The 13,678-nt window shown below is 34.7% G+C and overlaps 1 protein-coding gene across 1 annotated transcript; it reads right to left on the reverse strand.

The window, feature by feature from the left end:
- Positions 1-6,594: 6,594 nt before the first annotated feature.
- LOC113764723 (protein DMR6-LIKE OXYGENASE 1-like) lies at positions 6,595-8,542 on the reverse strand. Its single transcript, XM_027308698.1, has 4 exons — positions 8,226-8,542; positions 7,874-8,118; positions 7,144-7,471; positions 6,595-6,999 (listed from the first exon to the last, which is right to left on the reverse strand). Exons 1-4 carry the CDS (start codon positions 8,439-8,441, stop codon positions 6,883-6,885), a joined length of 906 nt encoding a protein of 301 aa, XP_027164499.1. The 5' UTR covers positions 8,442-8,542; the 3' UTR covers positions 6,595-6,882.
- Between the last annotated feature and the right edge of the window lie 5,136 nt (positions 8,543-13,678).

The following is a 13,678-nucleotide window of genomic DNA, read 5'->3' on the forward strand; positions in this document are numbered from 1 at the left end:
ATCATCTTGGTTGGAGATTAGCTATACAAGAAAAGATGTTTGTTTTAGAGCAAAATGGTATTTGGAACTTGTCCCACTTCCTTCTGTTAAGCCTGTTATTGGTTGTAAATGGGTATACACTATAAAAGTACAATCTAATGGTTCTATTGATAGATTGAAGGTTCGTCTGGTAGCTAAAGGATTTACTCAGGTGTATGGAATAGACTACTTAGAGACATTTTCTTCTGTTGTAAAGATTACTTCTGTTCGTCTTTTTATCTCTTTGGCAACAACTTATGATTGGCCATTACATCAGTTGGATGTGAAAAATACATTTTTACATGGAGATTTAGAAGAAAGGTATATATGGAACAACCTCCTGGGTTTGTTGTTCAGGGAGAGAATTCGCGATTGATTTGTCATCTAAAAAAATCCTTATATGGATTGAAACAGTTTCATAGGGTTTGGTTTGGCTAGTTTAGTAGTGTTGGCATGAAGTTCGGCTTAATAAGATGTGGAGTAGATCACTCTGTATTTTATTGGTATTCTAATGCTGGTAAGATTTTATTAGTTGTTTATATGGATGATATTGTGATTACAATTGATGATATTGTAGGGATCCAGAAACTTAAATCCAATGTGTAGTCAAACTTTCAGACAAAGGATTTAGGTCATTTATAGTATTTTCTGGGTATTATGATAGTTCGATATAAATATGAGATTTATTTATGTCAAAAAAAAAAATGTACTCGACATGCTGAGTGAAGTTGGAATATTAGGTTGCCGATCTGTGGATACTCCTATGGATCCTAATGTGAAATTAGTAGGAGATCAAGGTGCATTACTAGATGATCTTGGGTAATATCAAAGACTTGTGGATAAATTAAATTATCTCATTGTAACAAACCCTGACATTTCATTTACAGTGAGTGTCATGAGTCAATTTCTTGAGACCTCTTGTACCAGTCATTCGGATGCTATTATATGAATTCTCAGGTATCTTAAGAGTGCTCCTGAAAAGGGTTGCTGTATCAAAATTATGGGCACACTAATATTGAAGGATACAGTGATACAGATTGGGTTGGTTCTGCCTCAAATCGAAAATCAACCACAGGATATTGTGTGTTTGTTGGTGGTAATTTAGTGTCGTGAAAGAGTAAGAAGCAAACAATTGTCTCCAGATCAAATGCAGAATCTGAATACCGCGCTATGGCTCGCACTGTGTGTGAGTTGATTTGGTTGAAAATCATGTTACTTGAAATTGGATTTGAGCATAAACAACGTATGAATTTAGTGTGTGATAATCAGGCGACTGTTCATATTGCGTCTAACTCAGTATTTCATGAAAGGACAAAACATAATGAAGTTGAGTGTTATTTCATTCGAGAGAAATTACTTGATGGAGTCATCAAGACATCTCATGTACCATTTGTAGATCAATTGGTTGATTTGTTTACCAAGAGTTTAGGGGGTTTTAGGGTAAATTACATTTGTAACAAGTTGGGTGCTTATGATAAATATGTTCCAACTTGAGGGGAAGTATTAAGAGAATAAAAGTACTCTTTGTAGATAATAAATTAGTAAGAGTATTCTTATAAATAGTTTATTAGGTTTGTACTATTATAAATACTAGTTAGACACTCATAATATGAGTGCTAGATGTTTTTCTCCCAAAACACATATTCTCAGTTCCTTTCAAGTTGAGCATTGAACTTTTGTTTGGTGAGCGGATGAATAGGTATATTTTATATGCCTCTACTTTTTCTGGTGGTTGTTATGTTGAACAACCTTCCTGTATTTATGGTCCACTATTTCAGAGTTTGTGCAACATTTCCGGAAATTATTCTCTTTTATGACCTAATGTTGTATTTGACCTTGCAACCTGCTACATAAAATCCACCTGCAAGGTTTATATGAAGTTGCTGATCTCACCTTTTAATGGTTGAAGTGTTTCACTGCAATAATCTAGTTCAACCGGTTGTCTAAGTTGTTTTGCCAGTATAACTGGAACTTCATAACACTGTTGATGAATGGTAGTAGGATTTTTATTGCAATATTTCTTCTCTCTTTCATTCGTTTGAGGGCTGAAGGCCATATGCTCCTGGAGTTTCACATTTGGCTGTTTGCTTTGTTTTAGGTCAAATTTACATTTAGCCCTTCATGCCTTACTCAAGGAATGATTACATGGTTCACATAATTTTGCAGTGTTCAATGATGGTAGAGTTTTAAATAAGAATTGATTCTTGATTTTGAGTACCTTTTGATTCTGCTTTGGCCCCGTTACAGGCCCTAGAGTTTAGCCTTGAATAATTCTTTATCCAGCAGGTTTTGTTATCCATTTATGTATGTGCTCTAACTTGCACTTCACATTTAAATTGACAAGGTTGATCTTCTGAAGAACAAGTTAGGATTTGATGACGCTTTTAACTACAAAGTAGCAGAGGACTTGGCTGCTGCTTTGAGAAGATATGCAACCTGTTTAGCTCATAAAAAGGGGAAATTATCGAACAGATAAAATATGCGAACAAACTGCACTACAATAGGAAGGTGATGATAGTGAGAGAGGCAAAGCAGAGGCAAATATTTCTGGCTCAAACCATTTCCTTTGAGGGAGAGAAATGAAATAATGCATTTTGTTAAAAGCGACAAAGAGAATGGAGGATAAGGGTTTCAGAGAAAGATTTTGATAGAAATTGTTTCCAATTTTTGGGTTAAGCCTAGTGTTAGGGAAAAAGAGGATAACAACCAAAGATGAACGTAGAGAGAAAGCTGCGGAACTGGAATGTATTATTTCAAACCTAACTTAGTTGCACCATACTCAACAGACCAGAACAAAAGGAAAAGGAAAAAAAAGGCAAAAAGAAAAACCAAGGGAGAGTAGAAGTAAGATTATATATGTGATTTAGTTATCAATTTGGTTGGGGATTATTATAATTAAGTTGATGATAAGAGCATTATAATTTTGTGGGTATAGCAAAAAAATGTCCAATATTATCCCGAGAATAGCTGCTCATGGTTGTACGGTTGTAGCAATATTATTCCAATATATAGCAAAAATTACTATGTACGGTTGTAGAATAACTCATGGTTACATTGATTTATCTTGTTAAGCAATGATTTTTCTTTGTAATTAATTGTTTCCCCTTTGTAGCAACTATGGGCCATTTTGGGCATGCATCTCTAAAACGTGGGCAGTTTAGCCATTACATTGTCTTTTTAAGCGTGTTAACAAACTTGATATTTGATTGGATCAAAGGGTAGTAAAGTAACTTAACTACTCATCGATCACTTTCTTAGATGTGTTGCTATTGCTGTGAGGCCCAAAAGCTGTAAACCAGTCCTAAGGGTCAAGGCCTGCATAGCGGGAATAGACACCTGTGTAGTAATTTTTCCCGTGAATTTTGGTTTCAAGATAAAATAAAAGATGATTAGAATAATGAGTAATTTATTGGGGATGGAATCGGTGAATTATGGTTTCAAGATAAAATAAAAGATTATTAGAATAATGAGTAATTTATAGGGGATGAGAATCAGGTTCGAACATAGGATAACGGGTCAGGTTGATACCCATATGTTCTGGACAACCAGTCAACTCGAACGCAATTCGAAAAATTAAATGAGTCAACTCTCCTGACCCGAACACGACTGGCTAATTTTGCAAATTGCTCGAATCTGATCTAAATAACATGTTTGCTTAGCTTCTTTTTTTTTTTTTTTGGACCTTTCTCACCTTGTGGTATGATGAACTTTTCTATAATGGAGTTTCCATAAAAATATTGAAAGTTGCTACCCAATCCTAGATTTCGTATAAGGTACTTATAGTAATTTTTTTGTTTCCTTTTTTAATAAAAAAGATCATGGATGAAAACAAAACTATGATACTTTCACAAATAAAATATCTTGATTTCGCATAATACTCATGATTCTATTCTTGTAATACTAATTAATAGCCTTGGTTAGTTTTTTTATTTAATGTATGCTTCCAATTTAGTTAGTAAATTATAAACTTACACATTAAATGAGTTAATCGGGTTTAGGGTCAAACTTAACACACTAAACGAGTTAATCGGGCCGAACAGGTCAACCCATGTTTGATCTGATTTGGATTTGTTTGCTTCGTGGGCTATTTGGATCATATTTGATTTTGACTTAAACCACGAAGAGTAAATTCATACTCACTAATCTAGTGCTAGATTTGAGCTTTGCTTTCGGATCGCGTCGAGAATTGCCACTCCTATGAGTAATAGGTAATTAGACTAACAATATATATTGAACAAAAAAAGAAGGTAGTTGTTGTCCTATGTTTACAATATTCTCTGAAGAGGCTTTTGCACTTATTCACTGTGGCGAACAAATCAATGGAAAAGGAACAAAAGCAATACAATAAGCCCATCCCAGGATGGGTTTATTTTTTTCTTAAAAAAAAAAAAAAAAAACCTCCTCATTGTTTGCATTCAGCAATTTACTTGTCCTCTTGATATTCTCTGTAGCTGGAGCTTCCTTTCCAATGGGACCATCCTGTATATTTATCCGATAAGCATCACAATAAGCTCTTACAAATTAGCAAGGACGAATAAAAAAATCATACTCTAAAAATTAAAGTCTAGAGAAACCCCTTGGTGTAGACCTTGAGTAGCCATGAGAATGATGCAGAATTTAGACCCATTATAATTTTCAATTGAGTTGATTGTCCTTTCATCCACCAAAACTGTCCCTACAAATCAAACTTAGAAAACCATAAACATGAGTAGCATGATTGGCACACTTAAACATATAGAATTTTTTTTTAAAAAAAGGGTGTAGCTAGGAACACCAAGTTCGTCAGCTACGTCCATCATTTATGTGTTTATCATGTCCACAATAATCCCTGCAAAACTTTTGATCTTAGAGACTGTTTCTCGTACATCAGACATGTGAAACTCCGAAAATTAAGGTCGATTCCTCGACGTGGAATATTCCGATGAGAGATGTCTGGCGTCGGAAGGTCACAGTGATGGTGGCAATTGTCTTTGCACGACGTGGTCAGAGACTCGACCTTGGCCGTGCTATCGGGCTTCAATGGCGACTTCATTACTAGGATTGAAATTGATAGATCATTTGCTTTGAAACTCAAGGATCATCTTAGTTCGATTTCAATCCTAGTCATCAAGTCACCATTGGACCCGGAGGCCACCAACGGTAGGGCATGAAATACCATATTGGTGCCACAACCATCACCAGTTCAATTTTGTCCAAAAGTAGTATTTGGAAAGGACAGATTGAGATTGGGGAGCAGAGAGTAGAAGCCTAAGGGGGAGCTGTTATAAACTCTTTCTATGGCTCCCTTAGGCTGAATAATTCAATGTTGAGAAATAGGGAGGCGTGCTGCACATATAAGGTTGTAGGTGACAACTTGAGATGTATTCTTGGACAATCATCGTGCACTTAAAATATGCATCATATTTTCATTAGACAAAAATATTTGTCATAGCTATAAAGTGCAATTGGTAAACAAAGCAATAAAAAATTCTGCAGTTGCTTTGTTTCAATGAGACTGGGATACAATTTCATTACTGAGTCATTAAAAATCAGCATGACAATAGGCTGCAGGAAGCTTCCACAAAGACTCGTGGAATATTTTGTAGTTAGGCTACAATTTTTGGATTAGATAAAAAGTTAACTGATGTAATCTATACCCTAGATATGTCATGCCCAAACCTAGGATCGAAAGGCACGCCTCTTTCTTTGGGCTGCTGCCTCTATTTTTTTTTAACGCGTGAAATTTAATCATGAATAATTTGTTTTGATTGTTATTTTATGAAGTTTTTATAGAAAAATGTACTATAATGATTTGATGTGTGTGAGATAAAAAAAGTAATTAAAAAATATGTTCACAGAAAACGTAAAATTTTTTTATAAAAAAATCTCAATCCAAAGAATAATTTTGATGCTATAAATGATAAATTCTTGTACAAATTTAGGTATTTTAAAATGTGGAACATAGACTATAATCATTTGCAATTTGATTAGAAAAAAGTTCATTTACATGTAAAATTAATTGTAATTTGAGCTGAGCAGGGAGAAATGATTAATGACGGGTAATATTGAAGCTTCAGGGTATGCTTGAATTGATTCAAATTCGATAGTCCACGAGGTGAGATGATGAGCACAACTGGAACGGAGGGACCTGAGATCTTAATTAAGCCATTTTCACCTATATATGGTTGATTTTAAGCCAGAAAAGAGAATTGCAAAGCAATACAGGCTTCTGACGGAGCTACTTATAGAGGGAGTGAATCATAGTACACAGGCTGACTCGACTGAAGTAATTAAACATAATCTTTCTGAAATGGATAAAAGAAAAACTTTTTTGCCTTCTAATACGTTTGGTCCCCCATTAGGGTAAATATGATCTCTTAAAGACGGGGAAAAATTATTAGTTTTTCAGTCACTTCCATGATCTGTATACACTTTCCATGTCACGTTTCAGAATATTGATAGTACCCAAAGAACAAAAGCATAAATTACTTGTCTTTGATATATAGTACCAGGATATCAACGAATTAATAGTGTATGATACTGTTGATTTGTAGTCATGTTTCATTCTATAGTTGTTCATCTTCGTGGAACTGTAAATTCAAAAGGAATCCGGAATCTGGCATATCTTTATTATCGGAATAAGTATGGAGCACAAAATGTAGCGCACACAGGAAGGCACGAAACAGCAGTTAGAATCCTCTATGCCACTATTTGGTGCCAAATTCAGTGCCAATTCCACTTATCACGTGATGATAGAAGAAATTTAAATCAATAACACATGACAAATTAAATAAATAGGACACTTAACATAAATATAGAAGTGGCATTGAATTGTCACAGGAAAGGTGGCACTGAGGATCCCGTGTGCATTATGAGGGTGGAGTTTTATGTGACAATGGTGTCGGGTGATGGACCATTGGCCACCACCAAGGAAATTCTTGTCTTCTTGTTATTCAATACAGCTCGGTGGCAAAGGCTCTTGTACTTTCCGTTGCTTATTATCTGTTAATGACCATCAAATCCACAAGTATAATGTTAGTCGATCTATTCTTTCTGATTGATTCACGTACGTTGTACTTTTTTAATTTTTTTCTTTTTTTCCAATTTAAATATCTACACGTTCAAACAAGTATAATTCGAACTTACCTCGAGCTGATCCGCAGTGTTGACGAAAATGGCGCCCGGAATGCCAGTAACACGAAACCACTTTCCCTTATTCTGTATCTCGAGGCCTTCAACTCCATTCTGAAGAAGAAAGGTCAAGAGGCCAGGATCGGTGTGGGTTGGAAGGCCTATTGCTGAGTCCGGCTGAGGACAGGGAGGATAGTAGTTTGCGGTGAAGATTTGTGTACCCGAGTCCAATTCCATTGCTTTCTCAATGTAATCTTCTTCCAGGCCAAGGCTTTGTGATATCCCTCTAAGTAATTTCCTCGCCAAATCTCGGGTTCTTCGAGAATATTCCAGTACAATGTCACTACAATAGTAGAAAATTAGTGCGTGTAGTATGGTGTGTATTAGTTTAATGGATAAGCTATTGGAACCCCAAAACAATGTCGAGGATTTTTTTATGAGCAGAAAATTAGTGGGTGTGTAGTAGTATGTATTAGTTTAAGGATTAATCTTTCCTACACTAACAGTGTACACTGTCAGCGTACACTGTCAGCGTTGGATGAATGACAACTATGCAAAATTTGAATTTGAAATTTAATTTTTATCATATGTCATGTATCAAACGGTGATAGTGTATATACTGTCAGTATAAAAAAGATTTACTCTTAGTTTAATGGATAAGATATTGGAACCCCAAAACTTAAAGGTCTTCTGAAAGAAAAAAAAAAAAAGTGTCGTCTTCAGTACAAAGAAAGAGCATCTCTACCTCATTTCTTTGGGTTTAGTGGGACAGTGAAACTCTGGATGCACGAAAAACTTCAAATAATCCCTCCATAACTTGCCTTGCTGGTTGGGATCATTGCCATCAATGGTGCCAGACCTGACCGTGACGGAATATAAAGGATGTTTGTTGTCAAATTGCAACTTGTCCTCCTCCGGCATATCAAAAAACTCGTTACACACATTAAACAATGCACTGATTAAGTTTTCCGGTATGCCGTGATTTACCGCCTGCATGGATGGAGATATTATTATTCTCAAGCAACAGCACGCATATATACAAAAAGATTCACGATTAATGGTAATGAGTTCAATGGAGAAGAGGGTTGGTTAATTACCAAGAAGAAGCCCCATTCCTCGCAGGCTTTACCAAGGTCCAGGATGACTTTGGCACGTTCATCAGGATTAGTTGAGCTGAGCAGCGAAAAATCAATGACGGGAACTGAAACGTCAGGTCCCGTTTGAATGGATTCTTGGGTATCCTTAAAATGAGCAAAATCAAAAGGGAGGGACCTGAAGTCTCCTGATTGAACAAGGGTTCTAAAACTTGCCATTTTTCTACAGGATGGTAATTATTAGCAAGCGAATTAGCCGGAATAATGGCAAATGGAGATGGGAGATTTGAGTGGAGTGGCAAGCATGAACGGAGGATGTGTACCTATTTATGCACAGCGTTATGCGCTCGACGAATCTGACTGTCAAGTGTGCAGGGTTTGGGAATTAAGGAAATGAGTACATGAGACAACACAACGAGTGAGTGACACGGAGTCAGGATTTTTTTCCTGAGGGGTCAAAATTTTTCTTAACAAAATTATTTTAATACGTTATGTTCAAAATAATTTTCATCTATTTAATTATATGACATCTTAAAACACCAAAATATTAACTTTAATTATAAAGGCATGTAAAAAATATATAAATTTTTTTGAAGAAAAAATTTAATTCAAAAGTAGTTAATTTATATATATATATATATATATATATATATATATACATACATACATATACATATGAGTAAATCTTATATACATCGACAGTGTATATACTATCACCATTTGATTCATGACATGCGTGTAAAAGTTGAATTTCAAATTCAAATTTCACATAGTTATCATTTATCCAATACTGACGGTGTATACACGATCAGTGTGGAAAAATTAATTCTATACATATATATACATATACATATACACACATACACACATATATATATATATAAACTCTCATAATATAAACTAAAATTGTAAAAATTAGCGAGGCAAATTTGTTTTATACATATATTTACACACGATGCCCCCATCAGCTCCCTGGCTCCATCATTGAACATAACATAACAGCCTTCCTAGTCAATAATTTACTCCAATTTCGCTTTCAATTTCACTTTTCAGCTTTGTCCAGCACTAAGACTCATCTACAATTCTGGGTATTGATAATTTTGGATGGCCGAGACGGAACAGCTTATATTTAACAAACAAAAAACTACAAAACATTTTGTAGGGAATCAGAAGCAATGAGCTCACTTACTTGTTGTACGATGTATCCCAGCAGCTACGGGTTTTTTTTTGTAAAGTTATAACAAAGTTGTGATAGTTGATCAAACTCAAGAAAACTCCGCAGGAATCATTTTCTTGTTTTCTAGCGGGACATTTTGTTTTGGTTTAGTGACGAGGTTAGAGCACTTTGGCCCCTTATTCTCCTTAGACTTGGCACTTTTTCTTTCCCTCACATCCACTGTGCTGTTAAACGAAATGAGTGGTTCGAAAACTCAAATGGATTCGGTTCGATAATGCTCAAACTCGACTCATTAATTTTAGTAAACGAGTCGAGTTCGAGTTAAAAATATACTCAATTAATTAATGAGTTGAGCCAACTCGAATCGTTTGTTATTCGAGCACCTCGTTTGGACTCGATAAAAAAGAGCATATATGTCATTTCATAAAACTTGTGCGATTGAATTGTGGCATTTGTATGAATATATATCACCAAAATTGACAATAAAAACTGTCTGAGATATTGAGCTCAAGCTCGAACTTGTATGAGGTTGGCTCATATGTGATAAATTAGTCGAGTTCGAGCGAATCATAAGTCCCATTCGTCAAGTCGATCTCGAGCACACTTCAAGACTTGTCCACTTAGTTGAGCAAACTCGAGCCTGACTCGATAGAAGCACGAGTCGAATTCGAGAATCAAATACTCAACTTGACTTAATTCGATTAACGGCATTACCGCTAGGTCATCAAGCTGGTAGATGAGATTTTATTAGTCCCATCTGTCTCTGCTCATCAAGCAGGTAGATGAGATTTTATTAGTCTCATCTATCTCTGCGGCGTGACATGTTTTTATTTGTCGCATTGCCGGGGGCCATCAAAGGTTGCAGGAGCAATTTTATGAGGATCTGAGATTGTAGAGAACAAACAAAGGTGTGCTTTGAATATCTGGATTTTTCTCCAACCAAAGAAAACCGAAAAAATTCGTAAGGAATTGTTTGGTAACTAAAGAGAAACGTATCTAGTAACGATTGATAGCATGATCAACAGCTTCCAAGTTCTGTATCGATTTCCTTAAGAAATTAATAAAATCCCACTTTGTGACCGGAAGTTTAGGTCGAGCAACTCGCGTACGAGAGGCTTCACAATAAATGTCCCATTACTGCAGGAGGCAATTACCAAAAAAAAAAAAAAAAAATCGAAATAGCTAAACTACCTTTCAGAAAAATGTCAATTTTCTAATGCAGTAAGATTGAAGTCTATAAGTGGTTAGGTTTCCCCACTAATAATAAATGTCAATAATGGAAAGCTTCATTTCTGCCTCCCGATTTTAGGTTTTTAGGTCCCTCCATACACCCATTCTAGAAGCAACGTAACTAAATAGCAGAAAGGGTAAAAATCTACAATAATTAGTGTACTACTGTCAACTTTGATAAAAGTATGCACCCACGTCCACGTCAAGTGCAATAGAAGGATATAATTCCTCGAGTCAATTTCACTCTATGCTCTTTAACTAAAAAAGAAATCCACCTAAGTCGGTTGCAATGAAAAAAATTCATAAACAATATCAGAACACTCATTTGATTTAATCGAGTGTGTATACCTGCTAACCCTTTTATACAGGGACGGAGCCAGAAATTTATTTTTGGGGGGGCTGAAGTGTATTAAAAATTTTTTTTGTGACAAAATAAATATATTTAATAAGTAAAATTTAGAATCAATAATTATAAAAATAATAAAAACATATAATTATACATACCCAAAAATTTGTTATTGATTAACACTTGAAGTATTGGTAGTTGTTGCACTCGAATAACGAAGAGGAGGCAATTGCATTCTGCGAGTCTTCATCCGTTGAAAACGCTGCAATATTTGCTCATTTTCAATTGTTGCAAAAATATCCTTCTCGATGTATACAACCAGACAGTCATTCATCCACTCGTCTCCCATTTTGTTGCGCAAATCAGTCTTGACAATATTCATTGCAGAAAATTCACTAACAATATCATTTAACAATCCACTCGTCTCAACTGATTTTCGTAATCCCGAATCACTAACAATATCATTTAAATTCAATTCCACACAAGATTGGTTTTGAACTGGTTCACTAATATTAGGCTCATTTGAAGATTCACCACTACGGACTCGTTTAGGTTTAAAGAATCTCTCCATTTTCTGTCACAATTAAATAATTGTGGTTAAATTCAATAAAATTATGCAATTCAATAATCAATTAATTTAAAATTCATATAAATAATTCTTTAATTTAATAATAAATTCATATTACTTATATTTCTCAATTTATAAAATTCATTATATAAAATTATCAAAAAGTTAAAATAAGGTACAACTAAATACCCATATAATCTCTAATTCAATCTCATAAAATTTTGAATTTATATTTACATTCAAAATTTCTAATTCACATAATTAATTCTTAAAATTTCAAATATAAAACTAACAAAATTTTAAAAAATAAATACAACCTAAAATCTATACAATTTCTAAACTAATTTCTAATTTAAATTTAATATCATTAAATTTTTTAATGTAATCTTTCAAATTCTTAAATTACATTAACATAAACTAAATAAAAATTAGCATATATATTCTTAGATAAGCGTTGCTTGTTTATTTAACTAGAAAAAACAAAATTGGTACTTCTTGCTGTAATATGAAGTATGGATAGCTTGTGGGAATGTTTTCCTAGGACTTGGAAATGATCCGGCGGAAAACCCCACCAGCCCCTATATATAGGGGGTTTTCCGGCGGCTTGGGGGGGGCTTAAGCCCCCACCAGCCCCCCCTTAAATCCGTGGCTGCTTTTATACAATCTCCTTAGATTCCTCCTCCATGTATAATAGAATAAATTAGATTATCGTTGCGGCAAAAACAAAACTTCCTTAAAAAAAAACTATACTTTAACTGTCATTGCGGTCTCTTAACTTTAAAATGAGACACTTTAATCTCTAAATTATCAATTCTATTTCACTTTAGTCCCTAAGGTATAAAACTTATTCCACTTTAATCCTTAAAATGTAGAATTACTTTTATTTTAGTCCTTAAATTATTTCCACTTAAATCTAAAATCTGTTCCACTTCCTCAACAATCTTACTTAAATGGGACAAAATTTATAATTTAGGAACTAAAGTGTCTCGCTTTAAAGTTTAAGGATCAAAGTGAGAGTTGGGATATAATTATAAGGTGCAAACTGGAATTAACTCTAATTCTCCTAGTGAAATCAATTTATTTTTTTTTTCAACAATCGAAATTAATTGAAACAACACAACAAAGTTAGATTAATACTCAGAGGTAATCGAAATCTTGGTGCAAAACACAATCTAAGGTGGAGCCCACAAACTAACACCATCCAGCCAATTGGTAACTGGAAGTGCGACTGAGAACCTTAAACCCAAGATAACTACCCCACAATCTTTTGATGTGGGATGGGTGACCCATCCCCCTCCCCAACCAACACCATCCAGCCAATTGGTAACCGGAAGCGCGGCTGAGGACCTTTAGTGAAATCAATTTATTTGCTCGCGCGCTTTCTAGGATCAAACCGTCTTTACTGTGCATGAAGTTGCCCACGTATACAATATACCTTCAAATTAATGAATATGATTGGGGGATATTTTGTAAACATCTTCCACCACAGGGCGCCAACTGGAGCCCCTCAAACACAAAGGCCCTTGCCCGTAAGATCTAAAGTCTCTATTTTTGGAGAAAAATTCTAAAATGTCAAAATTTAAAAATGAAGAGGATAATTGGAGATCTAATATATACTTGTACCATATAAACGAAATAATAAACTTTGCTCCTCGTATTACATTTCCATTTGGTTTTTTTTCCTAGAACCCACCGTTGTAGGTTTATCAATTTCTGTTTTAAAAATCATTCTTATAAACCAGAAAAGTCATCAAGTCTTTTTCTTTTTCTTTTTTGGTAAATCTTTTTCTTTGTAAATATCATCAAGTCGTTATAGTCTTCCAAGACTATTATGCTCCATGAAGCGAAAAGTCATAAACCTACGACGTGAAGGACAAAACCGTCGGCGAAGGATTGAATGGTGACGATGAAAGTAATGGCATTTGCCACAGAAAAAGAAAAACACTACAAAATAATTCATCATAATTGACATTACCATGTCAATCACTTTCTCATCAGGTAGGTCATGCGGATGGGCCTACAAAATAATTCAAACATTCATGCATAAAGGTTCAGCTTTTCTCAAATGGATTTCAAAACCAATATCAGGTAGTAGTCATTATTGAAATAAAAAAAAATTCTAATCCTTCACGTTC

Source organism: Coffea eugenioides, chromosome 3, assembly GCF_003713205.1.
Source record: "Coffea eugenioides isolate CCC68of chromosome 3, Ceug_1.0, whole genome shotgun sequence".
NCBI classification, from domain to species: Eukaryota; Viridiplantae; Streptophyta; class Magnoliopsida; order Gentianales; family Rubiaceae; genus Coffea; species Coffea eugenioides.